General features: G+C 42.6%; 2 protein-coding genes across 2 annotated transcripts in view; one reads left to right on the top strand and one right to left on the bottom strand.

Annotated features, from left to right (window-relative positions):
• Positions 1-742: 742 nt before the first annotated feature.
• On the top strand, positions 743-10236 carry CCNH (cyclin H). The gene is made up of 9 exons (XM_069964646.1): positions 743-920; positions 1655-1777; positions 2560-2633; positions 3696-3906; positions 6138-6301; positions 6394-6464; positions 8595-8706; positions 9806-9866; positions 10089-10236. The coding sequence occupies exons 1-9, from the start codon at positions 804-806 to the stop codon at positions 10125-10127; spliced, it is 972 nt and encodes a 323-aa protein (XP_069820747.1). The 5' UTR covers positions 743-803; the 3' UTR covers positions 10128-10236.
• A 1761-nt stretch (positions 10237-11997) lies between these two features.
• The window catches only part of RASA1 (RAS p21 protein activator 1), a 57933-nt gene continuing 49214 nt past the window's right edge, over positions 11998-20716 (bottom strand). The window contains exons 23-25 of the mRNA XM_069962883.1: positions 16369-16446; positions 15184-15318; positions 11998-12752 (exon numbers count right to left, since the gene is read on the bottom strand). Coding sequence (XP_069818984.1) covers positions 12669-12752; positions 15184-15318; positions 16369-16446 — 297 coding nt within the window. The 3' untranslated portion in view covers positions 11998-12668. The remainder of the gene's footprint in view (positions 12753-15183; positions 15319-16368; positions 16447-20716) is intronic.

Genomic DNA, 20716 nt, shown 5'->3' with positions numbered 1-20716 from the left:
CTGATACTCTCTGCCGTTTAGCATCATGTAATTGTGTTACTACATAATTTTTGTGAATTCGCCACTTGTGTGAACACAGCCCTAATTTCACTGCAGAGTTTTGCATAATCAGCGAAATTGCAGCACCTGCTTCTGGCCGGTCAGAGATGGTGAATCACTCAGGGGATTGGGGGGATCCAGCCAAGCCTCCTTGGACATCACGCCCTGCCCCCTGTCTGCATCATCAGCCTGTGCTCAGCAAACACACACAATGTGAGACAGAGACATGGAATATTTGTCTCCTAAGGTGGGATAGCAGAAGGAGCAGGAGACAAGGTGCATTGGCACAGAGGCCATTTTTTTTCACTTCCTGGATTTCTATCAGCTACCAGTGTGGCAGAACCGCATAGATACGGTAATACATTGTATAGACACATATATTTAACTTTTAATAGAAAACATGTTTTCCTTATGTTGAGTTCTCCTTTATTTGTTCATTAAGGGAAGTGTCTAATCTGTGATTTTATGTTAGAGTTTTTGTTAATTCTATCCTGCCCAGCAAACATGACAGCCAGTGGACTGGTAACTGTGTTCCCTGGCCCAGGCCAGCCATGCTATATGCATATGATGTAAGTCTGTGCAGAGCACTGGGACTGTAGCCGCTGACCTCTGTTGTTGTGATGCTTGAATACAGTTTCAATAAAGTTTATAAAAAAAAAAACACACAAAACAGTCCCGCCCACATTGTTGGAAAGCTAGCACGTCAGGGACTCAGGATTTGACGTGATGACGTATAATGTGTGCGCAGCAGAGGAGACTGAAACATGTATCATAACAGCACGCAGAGGACGCACTGGACCTTCTCCAGCGAGGACGAGCTGCAGCGGCTCCGGGTCCAGGCTAACAACCGCTGCCGGGCGCGGATACGAGCGACGGGGCAGGTGCGGGACCGTGTGTGTACCTGAGGGGCACCGCGCATTGTACTGGACTGCAGCTGATGTAGCAGAGCTCATGTAGTCAGACGGAATCTCACACTTAATAACAAGTTAGTAATTCCTATAGCAACCAATCAGATGCCTGCTTTCATTTTGTAAAGTAAAGGCGGTGATCTGATTGGTTGCTGAAGTGTGTTCTTACAGGACGCCTGCTGTGCTGGTTACACGGACTGACAGTAGGGGGCAGTGTGCTTATATTCTTGTGCTAATATGAATAGGCTCACAGTTGCTTATTTTTCTTTTAGCAGTTTATCCCTTACAGTTGGACACACACCATCCCCCTATTTTGTAGATGAATGGGATACTCCTTTACCTGCACAATGAAAAAAAAAAAATATATAAGTCCACAGCACTCGGATGAAAAACAAATGTTGAGTGGGTGCCAACCACAGCACTAAGGGTCCTTCGTGCAACGTTTGAAACGTCTAAAACGTTGCTGCTATTTGCCTTTATGAGATAATAAATCACTGAAGATACATTATGGAGTGCTGCCACGTTGTTTGGATTGGTGTGTGTGTATATATATATATATATATATATATCTCTTCTGCCCCATTCAGTCCCCACTGCCGCTGTCATCTGGAATAATGTGTGGTGTAAGGAGAAGAGGTGTCGTGAACCTTGTTGTGTACATCGTGTCACAGGTTCAGTAATAACATTCTCCCACACTTAAATTGCAGGCTCATCTCTATGATGTATTTAACCTGGACCCCATTGAAGAGTTAACCATTTGTAAACATTATGAGAAGAAGCTGGTGGATTTCTGCAATGTCTTCAAGCCTGCCATGCCTAAATCTGTACTGGTAAGCAGGATCAGGGTCAAAGAACTTTTACACTTGGGTGAACTTAAAGGGGTTTTCCCTTTTTTTTTTTTTTTTTTTTTTTACTTTATCAGTGGTTTATCCAAGGTAATTTACCTTGCAGTCCTACCAATGAATTGAATAGGAGATGAGAGCCAGTAGGAGGCTGGCACTGGTCTCAGCATAAGTAGATAATGCAGCTGATTGGTGGGGTGCCAGGTGTCAGATCCCTAATGATCAGATATTGATGGTTTATTCTGAGGGTCCATTTACACAGAAAGATTATGTGACAGATTATCTGCCAAAGATTTGAAGCCAAAGCCAAAAGCAGACTATAAACAGAGATCAAGTCATAAAGGAAAGCCTGAGATTTCTCATCTTCTCAAATCTATTTCTGGCTTTGGCTTCAAATCTTTGGCAGATAATCTTTCGGTGTAAATGGACCCTGAAGAAAGACAATCAGTAAAAAGTCCTGGAAAAAATGTTTTGTTTTTTTTTACATCCATGGGACTCACATTCTCTACATCGGTAAGAATCCCTAAATTGGACCCTGCTGTATGTGTCTGAGATGGAAATGGCCTCATTTATCACAACTATCCTTTTTGTTAAGTGTATAGCTCAGGAAGAAGCTTTTTTTTTTTAAATAACAAAAATAAATGAAGACTTTTATGAACACAGAAAACATATGAGGACTCCTCCATTATATAAAAAGAATCCAGATTTTAGCATGAAATGAATGTAAGATGTAATCCAAACCTGTCGATTCTGTGTTATTTTTCTTCTAGGGTACAGCCTGTATGTACTTCAAGCGATTTTACCTCAATAACTCAGTCATGGAGCACCATCCACACATAATAATGTAAGCGCTGATGATATAGATATATAATCCAGAACATATAAAAGGCTAGTCCAGCTTTAAAGTGTAACTTTCAATATCAACAGTAGATGTGAAATAAAGCAAGTTTGCAATATACATTCATTATTTTTTTGCTGTTATTATGCTGAAATACAAAGCCGAACTTACCAGAAATCCAGGTCCAGTCTCCTGAAGGCAGATTTTCTGACTTGTGCTGGTTAAAAAAAAAAACAGACTAAGGCTAGGTTCACACTGCGTTTTCAGCATCCGTTTAACAGATCCGTTTTTTTCAACGTCCAGAAAAATAGGGTCAGCAACATTTTTTGGTCCGCCAAAAAAAACGGATCCGTTTTTTTTAATAATGGAAGTCAATGGAAAAACGGATGCACACAAATGAATCCGTTTTTTGCAATCCGTTTTTCATGCGTTTTTTGTAAAAAACGGATGCGTTAAACGGATGCTGAAAACGCAGTGTGAACCTAGCCTAAGCACAGGAATTCCGGCCAGTACAGAGAGTCACTGCTCAATATGTCCATCAATGACATGACTGCCTTCTCTCTGTGAGCGCTCAGATGGCCTTGGGATACACAGGACTTCCTGTTTTTTGAGAAAGAGAGTCAGAAAAGATGAAGTACTATGTTTTCCATGACAACTAGAAAAAAATAATGAATGTAAATTGCAAACTTGCTTTATATCACATCTACTGTTTTAGATTTTAAAAGTAATAACGACAGTGACACTTTAAGACAAATCTACTCTAATCCTTTCCACTGATGGCAATCATTTATAAAGCATTGTGCTCTTTTCCTGTAGGCAGCTGCAGATAGCAGTGAATGTGGAGCCTTACTGGCTTACTACCTGGATGTTGCAGCACTGTATATATTTTGCATTCTAATGGTTGCTTTATTATCTTTAGGATATACATTAATAAATAAGTTAGGGTGTTGTTAATCGGCAGGATAGGGCCGATTATCGTTTCGTCTAATAGGGCCCTTAGACTTTTCCTGTTGGTGTGATTTTTCATGACTACTGCCTGATGTGCCATAATATTTGGTGTGTTTCTAGGTTGACCTGTGCGTTCCTGGCTTGTAAAGTAGATGAATTTAATGTATCCAGTGTCCAGTTTGTGGGTAACCTACCAGAAAACCCAGCGACTCAAGAAAATCTCCTGGAACAGATCTTGGAATATGAATTGCTGCTTATCCAACAGCTGAATTTTCACCTCATAGTGCACAATCCATATCGACCATTTGAAGGATATTTAATTGATATGAAGGTAACTGTTATTTGGCTTAAAGGGAACCAATCACATGAAAAATCGATATAAAGGCAATAATATGTGCTTATACCCCCTCTAACACACTTCCCACACATGTATCTACAGCAGCTGCCCCTGCCTCACACACCCCAAAATCATACTTTGATCTTGTCCCCGCCGTATGCAAATCCCAGGAAGGTAGTCATGTGGGCGTTTGTTCAGATCAAGTAGTTACGGCCTCGGGGGGCGGGGTATCGCTGTAATCACGCCTCTATGGGCGTCATACACAGCCCCTGTCACTGCATCATCATAGGGGGCGGGGCCTGGGACTGTGTAACTGAGATACAGCACAGCGGCTGCCTATCCTCCCTGCACTTTGTATGTGTGTGACCCGGCCTCTCATACAGGCTGCTGCTGCTGTACTCAGCGTCTCTGTATGAAGGATCTTAGCCCAGCTGAAGCCAGCACAAGCCACAGCAGTGTTGTTCTTTTGCTGGTGGCTACACAAGGGTTAAAATCCTTCATTCCAGGACGCTCCTATCCCCCCTGCTCTCCTTCCACATGTTCTTTTGTGCTGCTCCATGTCCTGTGACAGCAGCTGCCCCCTCCTCTTCTATGACCCGTCCTCCTCCTGTGTGGCTGTGTGGCTGCGGCACTCTCTGTCTCTTCTCTCCCTCTCTGAGAGCATCGCTGAATGTCACAGACCGGCACCAGAGGCACATGTGGAAGGAGAGGAGGGGGAGGGGGGATAGGAGCGTCCTGGAATGAAGGATTTTAACCCTTGTGTAGCCACCAGCAAAAGAATAACACTGCTGTGGCTTGTGCTGGCTTCAGCTGGGCTAAGATCCTTCATACAGAGACGCTGAGTACAGCAGCAGCTGCCTGTATGAGAAGCTGCTTCACACATAGAGTGCAGGGAGGATAGCTGTGCTGTATCTGTTACACAGTCCCAGGCACCGCCCCCTGTGATGATGCAGTGTCAGGGGGCTGTGTATGACGCCCATAGAGGCGTGATTACAGCGATACCCCGCCCCCCGAGGCCGTGACTACTTGATCTGAACAAACGCCCACATGACTACCTTCCTGGGATTTGCATACGGCGGGGACAAGATCAAAGTATGATTTTGGGGTGTGTGGGGCAGCTGCTATAGATGTGTGGGAAGTGTGTTAGAGGGGATATAAGCACATATTATTGCCTTTATATCGATTTTTCATGTGATTGGTTCCCTTTAAAGGGGTAATTCAAATAGGAAATATATGTATGGTTGCAAGTATATGTAAAACATTAAAGAAGCTATACTTGCCTCTCTGTGCTCCCCCGGTATCCTCCTATTGGGCTGCGGTGTTCCACAGAGACTATTCCGCCTCCACCACAGACGCACGCTTTTTAGGGGGTGACAGCCATCTCAGCCAATCACTGGCTCCTATCTCAGCCAGTGATTGGCTGAGTGCGCTCGTCGAATTCGCCTTGGAAATGTAGGCAGGATTGTCTGCAGGAGATACCGGGGGAGATGGAAACATAGCTTCTTTATTGTTTTATATATATTTGCAATGATTTGGAGAGTTTTCCCCTATCCGGGTAAACGCGTACACTCATTTACTCTGCAATTGTATCAAACCACTTGCTCCAGTATCAGTTATCTCAAATTTGGGATATGGCGTTTGTAGTGATCTATGATGATGATGATTGTTTTTTTTAAATGCCATGTTTTCTTTTTTTCAGTCAAAAGTTGTGGCCAGATATCAGTATAAGCCTATGCTAAAATATAAAACACAAAATAGAAATCCTACAGAGTGTTATGGTTTGTTGCGTTTTGGGTCCCCCCCACCCCCCCACCCCACACACACTTTTTTTTAACCTGAAAAACACCAGAGAAACTCATATACATAATAATATGAAATAAATATTATTAAAAAAAAAAAACAGCAAAATCGTCACACTGTTTGTAAAACAGCAGGGGTGCAACCTCTTTATTCAGAGGTCCGACACACCACTAGTCATAAAGTAATTGCATATCCTATTGATGATGATAATAAGAATAATCCTTAATGGGGCATCACTAACCCTGAGTGTCTTTTCTTGGATTTTTACTCTTATCAACAACATTGTTTCTAAGAAAACAGTGTAGCTCATGTTGCTTTGCTATTTACACAACATATGGATTGGGCCTTGTTCACACCAGATGGGTATGATGAATAGTAACTGTAAAGTTATCAATACAGCTAATACCTCAGCTGTTTCTTTTCAGACTCGATACCCAATTCTGGACAATCCTGAAACGTTGAGAAAAAACTCTGATGACTTCTTGCAGCGGGTTGCACTGACTGACGCCTGCCTGCTGTTCACACCATCGATAATAGCTCTAACAGCGGTTTTATCCAGTGCGTCTAGAGCAGGAATTAATATGGAAAGGTACAAAGAAAATTGTGACTGTAAATTCTTGTCAGTATTGTGCTTGTTCCACTTAGCAGCCTGTATTAATACATCTGATTCTTATGTTCTAGTTATTTATTGGAGTGTCTGTCACTAAAGGAGAATAGAGAAACCATGGCTTACTTACTGGATGGAATGAGACGTATGTTAGTTACCTTTTCATATGTATGTGTCTTCTCCTGCATTTGCCCTTTAAAGGGGTAGTGCAGTGTAAAGCATTTATTCACTAAATAACACACATTACAAAGTTATATATACACAAACTTTGTAATGTGTGTTATATAAGTGAATGCCCCCCTTTCCCATGTTTCCCCCACCCACGCTAGACCTGGAAGTGTGATGCATTTTACTTACGGAATCCCTGTCGACCCCGGCCGTCTTGGGACGAACACGTTATCTTCAGGAGGCCAGCCGGCCCGCTCCAGCCCTACCTCATGTCGGCCCCCCTCCAGCTAGTCATCAGCTGCTCAGCCGCCATTATGGTCGACAGCGATTTTGTAAGTATAATGCACCACACTTCCAGGTCTAGCGAGGGTGGGGGGAAACATGGGAAAGGGGGCATTCACTTATATAACACACATTACAAAGTTGAATAACTTTGTAATGTGTGTTCTTTAGTGAATAAATGCTTTACACCGCACTACCCCTTTAATGGATTTAGATCATATTTTCCAACGTAGTCAGTTTTGACTGTTCTCACCTGTAAGTTACACCTGACAGCCTTGGGGTCCATTTACACAGAAGTATTATCTGCCAAATATTTAAAGCCAAAGCCAGGAATGGATTTGAAAAGAGGAAAATCTCAGGCAGGAAAGCCTGATCTCTGTTCATAGTCTGTTTCTGGCTTTGGCTTCAAATCTTTGAATATAATCTTTCTGTGTGAATGGACCCTTAGGTCCATTGAGCATTCCAGGCACACCCATAATGGTCCAGTCCTGACTGTTGGAATATTCTCAGTTTTACACTTGGTGTTCCTGTCGTTTTATAAAAACTTTTGACATGTCTAGAGTTTTGATTGGTCCAGGTCTCGGTGTTCGCACCTTTACCGAGCGAGAAGACCGTGCTACAGCGCCTCCTCTCCCTACTCTGTGTAAGGAAAAAAAAAGTTGGGCTCCATAGACTTACATTATGAGCCTGAATCTTTTTTTCCTTTTCTCCTGTTCATTCTCCTGATTTGTTCTATTCTAAACTGCTCAAAACTTTTGACGTGTCTCTATGACGTCAAAAGTTTTTCCAAAATGCAGGTACACTTTAGAAAAGCCACGTTCCCTATTATGTAATTATTAAGCACCTTTTAGCTTTGGGTTGTGCCTCTTATCAGCATTTACTAGAAATGTGCCAACTGTGTGTTGCCGCTTGGGGTTGTGCCCCTATACTGTCCGAAACTATCCAATCGAAGCTGACATTGCTAGTCAACAACTACAGAGCTATAAGAAAAGATGTGACATAATTATTAATAGCTATAATTATTTAATGTGAAATATAGATAGTTACTAAAACAGACAGAGACCATGGGGGTCCTCCTTTTTTTTTTTTTTTTTTTTTTTTTAATATATAAATACAGGAACACTTTAAAAAGTGTTTGGCTTAGTGTTTTTCCCCTGTCTCAGTAGTTAGTGCACACAACAGATTCTATAGTGGGTCTATGCAATGTCAAGCACCCCAATCAATCAAACCTTTTGACATATCAAGCTAATATATAAGCAGTTGCAATAATAACCTATTTTTTAATAGGTTATAGTCCTTGTTCTTAGCCTTGTTAGATGCAGACTTTCCTCTACATTCTATGTGTTTTAGTACGGTGGCTCTGTAAAGCCTATAGGGGAAAATAGCACTATAATACAATAGTAAAGCAGGCGTCTTGGCACATTATTAAAAATCTGGGTGTGTACAAATGTGTATTAAAGAAGTAGTGCGGCGGTAAACAATTATTCACAGAATAACACACATTACAAAGTTATAAAACTTTGAAATGTATGTTATGTCTGTTAATGGCCCCCTTCCCCGTGTCCTACCAGCCCCGCCCGTGTACCCGGAAGTGTGGTGCGCTATACATACCTGTCACATGCCGACTCGTCTCCGATCTTCAGTCTTCTATGTAGTCTTCGGAAGGCCCGGCCGAATGTCTGAGCGTCCTGAGCATAACTGTGCTCAGCCAATCGCAATCGCCAATCAATTTTTCTGTATTGTCTGTGTGCCCTTAGAATTGTAAAGTGTGTATATTATATAACATTACTGTCTAATTTAATTTGCTTTTAATAACTGGTTATAGGACTTAAAATACTGGTGGCCAAATACGAAGCCCCCAGGCCTGAAGAAGTTGTTATCATTGAGAAGAAACTGGAAAAGTGCCACAGCTCTGAATTTTCCTCTTCGGGGAACGTGTAAGTAGCAAAACAATACATATTTATATAGGTCTCCTTATGGCTAGGGAAACGCTGCAGCTCTGTAACACTGCAAATTGATTTTAACAATTGAGTGGTTGAGATTAGAGATGAGCGAACTGGGTTCGAGTCAATCCGAACGTTCGGTATTTGATTAGCTGGGGCTGCTGAACTTGGATAAAGCTCTATGGTTGTCTGGAAAATATGGATACAGCCAATGACTATATCCAGGATTTCCACATAGCCTTAGGGCTTTATCCAACTTCAGCATCCACCGCTAATCAAATGCTGAAAGTTCGGGTTCGGATCGACTCGAGCATGCTCCAGGTTCGCTCATCTCTAGTTGAGATGTATGGACTGCAGCGAACTTGAGGAATATCTAACATTGGAATCCTGGTGGCTAGAGAAGTTCAATACAGCCCTAGGGCTGCTGGGAAAACATGGATACAGCCTTTGGCTATATCAATGTTTTCCAGGACTCCCTAGGGCTGCATCCAACTCCTCCAACAGCCAGTAGTCAAGTTCCTTGCAGTCCTCAAGAATACATACATCTCAGTCACTCCAATAGTTAAAATCAATTTGTAGTGCGACAAAGTCTGTGTAGCCCTAGCTGGAGATCTAAGTGCTCCCAAGCTGCTGTCACTAAATGTGTGTAACATAGGTATTGGTGTTGACAATCTGAACATAAATTTTGCCATCAAATGTTGTGGAATGTAAGTCAAAAGCTCTTCCGAGCAGGGTCCTCATTCCTTATGTATGGTTTAGTAATTACATGTGTAACTCTCTGTAATGTCTGATTTGTCTATGTATGTACCCCCAGAACTGTAAAGTGCTTTGGAATTGGTTGGCGCTATATAAAATTCTTCAAAAACAATTTTTAGCCACTTTCAGGGTGTGTTCACACGTACAGGATCCGCAGCAGATTTAATGCTGTGTTCAGTTATTTAGATGAAATCCGTTGCGGATCCAGGTACGTGTGAACGTACCCGCAGTATAGCCTTCCAATAGTTGCACAACTTCAATTCCCTTCATGCCTGGTTAGCGCTTTTGCACCAAAAATGTAATTATTTTTTTTTTGTACAAACTTGCTTTATTCTAGGAGAAAAAGAAAAGGATATGAAGATGATGGTTACATATCGAAAAAGCCCAAAACAGAAGAGGTTTGTGTTACATTGAAATTACCAATAAGTAGTTACAGGTTGGGGTAGTGCGGGGCATTGGGACAAGATAAACCTGGACATTTCACTGGTTCTAATGTGTTATCTGTATGTCGCTGCTGCTCCAGCGGCTTTGTCACAGAACCAGTACTTGCTTATAACCTGTTTTGGTTTTGATGAGAAAAAGCCTCTTGCATCTTACTTTGACTATTCATTTTCTTCCAGGAGGACTGGAGTGATGATGATCTTGTGGACTCTCTCTAGTAGCTCAGAACACTCTGTTACTTTGTGTACATAAATTGTATATTCCCTTCTGGACATACTGTTTTCTTACATTTTATAATGTACTTTAAAATAAAGTTGCTTTGTGGTATGTGACGACTTTTACTTGTTTTGCACTCGTCTTAAGCAGTGACAAGTGTGGGAACATGTAACCTATAGAAACCAGTCTGATCTGACAGAACTGACAGGAGTAGCAGAGAAGAAAGTTTTGAGGGAAAGATTTGTTTAGGCAGTCCTACTAAGCTATACTTTGAGTATTTCCTTGATGACTCTAAATAGAGAGCCATCAATCACAGATACAGCTGCCATTTGTCTCCTCGCTATGTTTAGGAGTTCAATGGGTGTTTGTACTGGTAATTGACTAATCTTTATATGGAAAGTCATACGAAAGTGTCACTGGATTTCTAAGCATAAAAAGCAGATATGTAAAATCTTACTAAATTTTACACAAAACTGTTCATCAGTATGCTCTGCAACATGAAACCCACACCTAATACTACATATACATTGGGATAAGTTCCCTTTATTATATCACTGCATAACTAAACTAGGGGTGCTATGGTAAATAGAAAATCTTCAGGTCTTGATCATCTTTAGTCAGCTTCTTTCTTCATGGTAATTGTTTCATTATAGGGAATACATTACTTGCATCTAGTGTGTAACACTTGCTGTTAAAGTTGCTTTGAATTTGTAAAATTTGCAAATGTCTTAAAGCATGATTCAAAATTGCCTATAAGCAAAGTGCTGTGTTGGCTATCTGGATTAGCAACCTAAACACTAAGCAGGGGCCTACTCTGCAATGTTACACGTTGTCATGTTTTCTTAGGCATATATAGTAGAATTCTCAGCTATGCACTGACCTAAGGCTTTATTGTCCTGGCCTTTTCTGTCAAAAGAACACAATACAAGCTGTAGTGTAACTTGGACAGGAACTCCCTCCTCACAGGGGTTTAACAGATATGTTTTTCTAGTGAAAAAATTCTTGTACTAGACACTTCTGAGTTTATATACATCAACAGGAACACAGCTTGCATGACAAGAGACAACTATGTTGTAGAAACAAATGTTCTAGACCAGTCATGTCAAACTCTGGCCCGCTGAGCTTTTTCTATTGCTGCATTAAATCTGGCCCACCTGATGTTGCAACAGATTACAATATGGGTGGTCTGGACAGCCGCTGGGACTGGCTACTATATAAGATTATTTTAGGGACTGGCTTCTACATAAGAGACTATTGGGGAGAGCTGGCTATTATAAAAAAAACTATGGGGGAGGGGTGGTATTGTATAAGAGACTATTTTAGGGACTGGCTTATGAGACTGTTGGGGGGAGCTGGCTACTCTAAAAGACTATTTGGAGGGGGGGGTACAGTATAAGACACTATTGGGAGGGCTACTACTTGGGGCAGAATTATGGGATTACCTACTGCTTGAGGGATATAATGGGTAACTACCATGTGGGGACATTTACTTTAGGCTAGGCAGTGCCAAAAACACCACATGCAATCTTCATTAAAAATATTAAGGTTGGCCTGCGACTTAATCCAATTTTTATTATTTTGGTATTTGAGTTTGACACCTCTGTTTTAGACCGTACACAGGGTGAAATGTGAACAAAATATACCTGGAAGCTATGAGAATACTCTAGACTTGGTGGTTTGTTCTTTTTGCCTTGCAGCCCTCGTAGGGCACAGGGCCCATTTGTACGGAGCTGGTATATTTAGTTCTTCCCATGTTTTCCTATGGGCACTCTGGTTTCTTCCCACATGCCACAACCTGATGACATTGGTAAAGAATTTAGTGGGAGCTCTATTTTGGTAAGAAGTGAATAAGGAACCAAAAATACTTTACAAAAAATTGTTTAATGCATGCACATCAGATACAACAATCAATAAATTTAATGAAATCAATTATTTACTGGTGTAAACATTTTACAAAAGCTTTTCATTATACATGGTTCTGATGGAAAACATCTACCATCAATCAGTGACAAATAAAACATCTTTCAAAAACTTAACATGATCCCAGAAAGGCAGGACACAAATAAAAATAATAGCACTTGTTCCATTGTCAGTTTTTGAAGTCAAAACGAAATACATTGGTTTAACAGTCGTGAGCGATAACAGAAACCAGTTAAAAATACCAGTATAAAAATAGCTTGTAATCCAGTTATAAATGACTGTCAGGAAGCAGAACACGTCTACTGGCAGCCACTTGGTTTTGGAATTGTAGACTTTGGCATAATGCAGTGAACTGGGTTTTTTTTTTTAAGATCAGTAGACAACGGCTCCGACTTGTAGAAGTCAGTTCAAAGTGTGAAACGTGCAAATTCTCTGGACATGGTTTTCGGAGAGAGAACCCCCAACGCTGCTGGCACAGGTCTGTCACCAGAACACTTTCTTTGCTGCATAGTCCCACATATCTTATGTGGCTATCATGTGCTATTTTTTGGAAAGAGCAAAAAGGAAGTGATATTGTGAAGTAATTTCCAGGTTTTCACGTGCAGAGTAGACTGAGGTTGGTGCTACCTGGTGTTGTTAGTTACCGAATACTGATTCTGTTTTTGCTGAAGTAGTTCTGTGATTGCCAGGAGCTTTTTGAGGACATGCTATTAGAGGGGGGGGGGGGGGGGGGGGGGGGGGGGGGAAAGAAAGAAAGTTGCTTAATACATTAAAATTGTATAATAGATCACTACTTGCCATTTTACCTGGCAACTGGTCTGACAGGTGCTGCAATGAAGTGACTTGTATAGTTGGTCGAATGAGTGCTCATACAACTGTGTCTTTTATAACGGTAAGGGATTTATTTATTTATTTTATTAAACTTGTTAGAGATAAGCACAACTCGAATCCAATCATTCGCCATTTGAATACTGGTGGCTGAAGAAGTAGGATGCAGCCCGAAAGCTGCCTGGAAACCATGGATATGCTAATATCGCTTGAATTGCATTTATCTCTACTTAAAGGGGTACTCCGGCCCGGGAGTATTTTTCAGTTATGGCCGGGGAGGGGGTGGTTATGGACGGTAGAGGTCACTTACCTACTCTGTTCCAGCGCCAGGTCCCTCGGCCGCTTCCTGGTATGAGCTACCACATGGGACGTGACATCTCAAAGCAGCTCAGCCATTCAGCGGCCGAGGCGGGACTTTTCTACGGCCACAGAATGGCTGAGCTGCCTTGAGATGTCACGTCTCATGTGGCAGCTCACACCAGGAGGGGTATGCCGGGTTGCGCAATCCAGGACTCGGCACTGGAACAGGGGAGTAAGTGACCTCCGCCCTCCCTGGCCACAGCTGAAAAATACCCCTTTAAAATAAAGGGAATACCCTCGACAAACACTGCAATTTACTGTAAAACATGCATCATTTTGCTGCATGGAATGCTACTGATGCTTTTTGACGTGAAAATGCACCTTAAAAGACAAATACCAGAGGAACAGCACATTGCATAACTGTTCGTCTTAGGTAGCATAGAGATTTTTCACTATACCAGAACAGACTGGCCAACCACAAAAATTCTAATGTGCAAACGTAGTATTGCTGCTACAACCCTGTGTGTGCTTAACAACTGTGAAATGTATCAGTACCTGAGACCACCGACAGCCAAATGTAGCAAAGAAAACTTGATTCAGCACCAAATCCATAAAATTCTTCTTTATGGTGCGTTCACACCTACAGGATCTGCAGCTGATTTTCTGCAGCAGATTTCATTTAAATAACTGAACACAGCATCAAATCTGCTGCAGATCTGCTGCAGATCCTGTAGGTGTGAACGCACCCTTAGGGTGCCTTCACACCTACCGGATCCACAGCAGATCTCACTTCTGCGGATTCGTAGCGAGATCAGCTGCGGATCCAGTACCATTGACCCCCTATGATAGCACATACTCGCAGCGGAATTGACATCCCGCTGTCAGTATGTGCTTTGACCCGGAATCTACCATCCCCGGCCGCATCCAGCAGCCTGCCGCCGTCTGCATCCCCCATCCCCGGCCGCATCAGTCTATCCCCGGGCAACCTCCCATCCCCGCCGCCGCCCGCATCTCCCATCCCCGACACATCCTCCCATCCCCGGCCGCATCAGTCTATCCCCGGGCAACCTCCCATCCCCGGACGCATCCCGCCGCCGCCCGCATCTCCGATCCCCGGCCGCCAAGAGCATACAGTACCTGCTCAGCGGCGCGGCTGCAGTGAGGCTCCCGGCTCCAGTCCCGCTCAGCTGATCTGAGCGGGACTGGAGCCGGCAGCCTCGCGGCCGAGCAGGTACTGTATGCTCTCGGTGGCCGGCTGCGGGATGCGGCCGGGGATGGGAGTATGTGTCGGGGATCGGAGATGCAGGCGGCGGTGGGCTGAAGGACGTGGCTGGGGATCGGAGATGCGGGCGGCGGCGGGCTGAAGGACGTGGCTGGGGATCGGAGATGCGGGCGGCGGCAGGCTGAAGGATGTGGCCAGGGATGCGCCGGGGATAGACTGATGCGGCCGGGGATGGTAGATTCGGGCGGCGGGGTTGCAGGCAGCGGGGGTTAAAGCACATACTGACAGCGGGATGTCAATCCCGCTGCGAGTATGTGCTATCATAGGGGAGTCAATGGTACCAGATCCGCAGCGGTTCTCGCTTCGAATCCGCAGAAGTGAGATCCGCTGTGGATCCGGTAGGTGTGAAGGCACCCTTATTGTAATAGAATCCATGACATAAAACATGCTATTACAATAAAGAAGAATTTTATGGATTTGGTGCTGAATCAAGTTTTCTTTGCTACAAAAATTGTCCAAGACCTGCTCTAATACTTTAAGCAACAGAGGCAATGCACAATACCGACCTAAGGGTATGATCTCATGCTGCAGCAAGCTACTGCATGGGGACTAAGCCATGCCTACAAGTGGTGGCAGTGATTACATGATTTACCTGGTTAAATTCTGGAATCACTGTAAAAATCATACAGCCATTAGACCACCACATGCAGATGTGGCTTCATAGCTGTACATGAGACCAACCCCAAGACTATAGGAAAAGTTGAAGTGTAATTTTGCAGAGACATTACCTGCTGTGCTCCCCGTTCATTGCTAATGGTTCGGAGTTCATCAGAATGTGCCACACACATCTCATGTAACGCTGCCAAATTGCGGGACAGGTCAGACCTTGTGTGTTCAGTAGTATCCGGTAACTCAGGAACATTCTAAAATTACAAAAATATGTCAAGCATTACCATTCTAGATACAATATTCTGTACTTTAATCTGTTCAGACAGAAATCACATCAACCAGTCGCACTGTATGTTGTATTCACAGTGGGGGGGGTTAATTCCCATCTTGACCCATTTACTTTATTTCCAGGTAAGTAGTTTTCCTGCCCTATGTATTATTAAATATCATTTGGGCATACATTTCTAATGGTCACAAAAAGAAAACCTTAATTCCCCGACTCATCCTTCTTAATATCTTACATCAAAACAGTTAATTTTATCATGAAAAATCTAAAAATAATGCAGAATCTCAGATACATTTAGTATTCTAAAAAATTATTTTATTAAAAACACACAAACCAAAAGACAGGTTATAAAAGTGCAGTTATGTAAAATGTTAAGAAGTGCATCCTTTCTGCCTCTGTTGGTTAGGCAGAGGGCAGTGCTAAATGACCAGTAATACATACACCACATAGGAATATGATTAGATCATATGTACCCATCGCTGATCCCTGGGCATAAGCAATACCTGCTCAGCCAACCACTGGCTCCTCTATGGAGTGCACAATGTCAATGTGTCAAGAAAAGACAGGAAGCATTCAGCGCCAGGGAACAGCACCAGCCATGGACTGGCAGCATGTACATATATTTTGTGTCTTTATTTTACCACCCCAAGCCTAAAACCCCAATCAACTGATGTCAGAAAGTTATATAGATTTGTAGTTTACTTCTATTAAAAAGTTTCCCCATACTTATTAGCTGCTGTATGTCCTGCAGGAAATGTTTTATTTTGAGTCTGACACTGCTCTCTGCTGACATCTCTGGCCGAGACAGGAACTGTCCAGTGTCAGACTAAAAATAAAACATTTTTCTGCAGGACATACAACAGCTAAGTAGCATGGGAAGACTTGAGATTTTTTAATAGAAATAAATTACAAATCTATATTATTTTCTGATATCAGTTGATTTGAAAGAAAAAGATTTTCGCTGGACAACCCCTTTAAATCTTCACCAATGGCAATTGTGCCTGAAAGTGAAACTCACCCCAAGTTCATCTAAGAACATTATCATGCGGTGTTTGTTACTTTTGATGAATGGATTGACGCCTTCCATGTAAGGTTCCTACAAAGAATATGAAAAACAGAAAAAAGTTTTAGCGAAGCTTTGCATAAGATGAATCATTTTACTTTGCTGTATGAGTAATGAGAAAGAGTGGGATCAAAGGAAAATGCAACTACATTTTTAGTTACATGTCATGATATACAACACAGTCCATAATCCACAGACTTGACTTGTTCTTCTCCCATTTAGTTACGGAAGCGCCAACAAGACAACTGTAAAGGATGCGGAAATGGTAAGAGTGTAAAACGTGCGGCAGGAGCATACGACCAAAACACTGAACATACACACTGCACTTAAAAAAGGCATTACAGCACCACTATACAAGTATACAACGCTATGTCTATAAGCCACATACAGGCTTGCATAGAGAGTCAGCTCCTATCGTTTAGGTGTTGTATTTGGAGGGGTATTACAGGATCATAACAATATGGCTACTTCCTTTTTCAAAAGGCATATCCACAGGTTGTATGTGGCACCATAGCTCTGCAGATAAAATGGAGTAACACATACAACCTGGTGGTACGATTCTTGAAAGAAAGCAGTCATGGCAGTGCTAACAGTGAAAAACCCCATTAAATTTGTATAGACCGCTTTTAAAATGAAAAATTGTAATTAATATCCCCACAGTTTTGTGGGTACAGAGTCGCTTTACCATGGATTATCTGAAACATAAAAACTAGCATCATACAATTCTAAGAGATCTACCTAAAAACCTCATTTAATATGCATGTAGACTACATATGATTCAAGACTGGTTTTCCCACAAAAGCTGTCATCCCACATTATCAACAGGATATAGCAGTGTCTGAATCGGTAAAGATCCAACCACTGGGTTCCCCATCAATCATGGGATAGGGATAGCATGCTTTGCTATTCCATTCATCTCTGTGTGCCTGTGGATAGGAGATGTGTTCTTCCTGGGAAAGTCCCCTTTTAAAAGATACAACACTGGAAATACTGATCTAAAAATTGTGTGCGTCTCCGATAGTAAAAGATGGTCAAAGAAACTGGAGGACAACCAGCCGATTGTCCAATGGACAAAAAAAGTTCAACTTTTAGTGTCACAGCAAAGGGTAGGATTACTTAAGGTAATGTCAGTATGATGTACTGTGTACAGACGGAGGGAAAAAAAAAAGTTAAAGGGGATTTCTATTTAGAAACATAGGTTTGTCAGCAGAAAAATCTAGTCTGCCCTTTAAGGCCTTATTCCAAGTTTCATGTTTTATGGATGACATGGAAGGTCTGGAGTGAAATCTTCCCCCAGCACGGCAGCATCTCAGATATGATTACAGGAGTGGGGAAACTTGTATGAATATGTCCCCAGTGGGAGGAAACCGCACCCTATGACGATGAAGCTCAATTGATTCTAAAGGCCCGTCCGCCTCAAGAGCTTCAGCCCTGGCCAATGCCTGGGAATAAAAACGTACATGGGAAGCAGGCTGCAGTTAAAAAAGGACTGTGGCACCGGCTTCCCCGCGCTGGCATCATTCTATCCATGGGAAAAACTTAAAGTGAATGTACTGATGGTACATTTGCTTTAAAGAAACACCCCGGTAAAAAAATGGACCTCAGCCATCACATTGGGGGAGATTTATCAAACATGGACAAGTCAGGTTTGTTTTTGTCGGGGTGACTCTTTAAAATAATCACTTCTGCCTGTAAAGGGAACTAATCTAATATCATCCACCATGCATCCCCCTAACATAACATTGTAAGTGGCCCTGGAGCTTGAATTCGGACAGCTGACCCCAGACATGACAGGCTCCAAAAATCGACAATGGAAAATGCTTTAATGTGGTTAGCATTGTTATGTGGTATGTGGCATATGTCATACTGAAGGTGGTGATAAGACTCTGCCATGTATGTCTGCATTATCCCAGGCACTGAACAGTAAAGCAATGAATATATAGATATTAAACCCTCTCTCACAGTAAGTTGAAGCACATTACAGTTTCAGCTAAGTAGTTCCAATTGAGAAGAACACTAGGTCAAGTTGAAGACCCAACATAAAAAAATAAATAAAACTTTTTTTTTTTTTTTTTTGCTGTGGCTACAGTACAGTGAGAGTGGCAAAATAAGATGGATGATGGTCTACACTTACAATGGAATGGAGGTCATGCAATGACAAGTGCAGAAGCAGATCCAGTTAAGAGATTAAAGTAAATAAAGCTTGTTTTCTTACAGCTCCGGAGTTAATAACGCAGCTTTGTGGCACAGCGCCATCATGTCCCTCCCGTGCCAACCAGAATAAAAGGAATTGTTATTAGATTGTATTTTGTACTTCGTGCATGTATACTAAGAATGCAGCAAGGGTTATTGGTACACAGTGTAAGCCAATATATTAAACTGAAATGAATGGTCTAAAGGGATGACTTGTATTCTATATTGTAAGACATTATTAAACATTTATGTGCACTACTAAACTCAATGGATTACCAGTTCACAAGTCACTTGGACACCAGAAGAGCGCTTATCTGAACTTACAGCAACAATTCAAGTCTACTCACTTTACATTGAAAACTTTTAAAGTTATACAGTGAAAAAACATCACCAATTGTAGACTACCACCTTCTTTAAAAGAAGTATTCTCAATTCAGCAAGTAATCCCCTTCCCATAGGAAAGGGAATAACTTAAGGATGTATTACATGGTCCGATAATCCAACCTCAGCTCAGTACTAGCTTCACCCTTGCTCCCTGCTTGAGGAACAGCAGGAGGGGCCACCTGAATGATCCTTCGATCATTCGGATGGCCCATTTAAAGCAGCAGCGGTCCGCTGCCACCACTACTACTACATAAAGTCATGCATGTACACTCACCGGCCCCTTTACTAGGTACACCATGCTAGTAACGGGTTGGACCCCCTTTTGCCTTCAGAACTGCCTCAATTCTTCGTGGCATAGATTCAACAAGGTGCTGGAAGCATTCCTCAGAGATTTTGGTCCATATTGACATGATGGCATCACACATTTGGCGCAGATTTGTCGGCTGCACATCCATGATGCGAATCTCCCGTTCCACCACATCCCAAAGATGCTCTATTTGATTGAGATCTGGTGACTGTGGAGGCCATTGGAGTACAGTGAACTCATTGTCATGTTCAAGAAACCAGTCTGAGATGATTCTAGCTTTATGACATGGTGCATTATCCTGCTGAAAGTAGCCATCAGATGTTGGGTACATTGTGGTCATAAAGGGATGGACATGGTCAGCAACAATACTCAGGTAGGCTGTGGCGTTGCAACGATGCTCAATTGGTACCAAGGGGCCCGAAGAGTGCCAAGAAAATATTCCCCACACCATGACACCACCACCACCAGCCTGAACCGTTGATACAAGGCAGGATGGATCCATGCTTTCATGTTGTTGACGCCAAATTCTGACCCTACCATCCGAATGTCGCAGCAGAAATCGAGACTCATCAGACCAGGCAACGTTTTTCCAATCTTCTACTGTCCAATTTCGATGAACTTTTGCAAATTGTAGCCTCAGTTTCCTGTTCTTAGCTGAAAGGAGTGGCACCCGGTGTGGTCTTCTGCTGCTGTAGCCCATCTGCCTCAAAGTTCGACGTACTGTGCGTTCAGAGATGCTCTTCTGCCTACCTTGGTTGTAACGGTTGGCTATTTGAGTCACTGTTGCCTTTCTATCAGCTCGAACCAGTCTGCCCATTCTCCTCTGACCTCTGGCATCAACAAGGCATTTCCGCCCACACAACTGCCGCTTACTGGATGTTTTTTCTTTTTCGGACCATTCTCTGTAAACCCTAGAGATGGTTGTGCGTAAAAATCCCAGTAGATCAGCAGTTTCTGAAATACTCAGACCAGCCCTTCTGGCACCAACAACCATGCCACGTTCAAAGGCACTTAAATCACCTTTCTTCCCCATACTGATGCTCGGTTTGAACTGCAGGAGATTGTCTTGACCATGTCTGCATGCCTAAATGCACTGAGTTGCCGCCATGTGATTGGCTGATTAGAAATTAAGTGGTAACGTGCAGTTGGACAGGTGTACCTAATAAAGTGGCCCGTGAGTGTATGTTGGCTGATCGTTTCCTTTCAACATGCGCGTTTGCACTAAATGATTATCGGCCATAACAGCCAGTAATTGGGCAATAATAGTTTAGTGTAATAGGGCCTTTGCAGTGGGAGTTCGGCCATTGGTATCCCTCCAATCCTGAGAACATCAGTAAACTGTGTCCCTGAATGACTAGAGTGGCCACGGAACAGACAGTCTATTTATTCTCTGGCACTGCGGTGGGCAACGTTCAAAAT

This window comes from Dendropsophus ebraccatus, chromosome 3 (assembly GCF_027789765.1).
Source record: "Dendropsophus ebraccatus isolate aDenEbr1 chromosome 3, aDenEbr1.pat, whole genome shotgun sequence".
NCBI classification, from domain to species: domain Eukaryota; kingdom Metazoa; phylum Chordata; class Amphibia; order Anura; family Hylidae; genus Dendropsophus; species Dendropsophus ebraccatus.
Note: the sequence above shows the minus strand (reverse complement) of the source record. Positions and strands in the feature narration are given on the sequence as shown.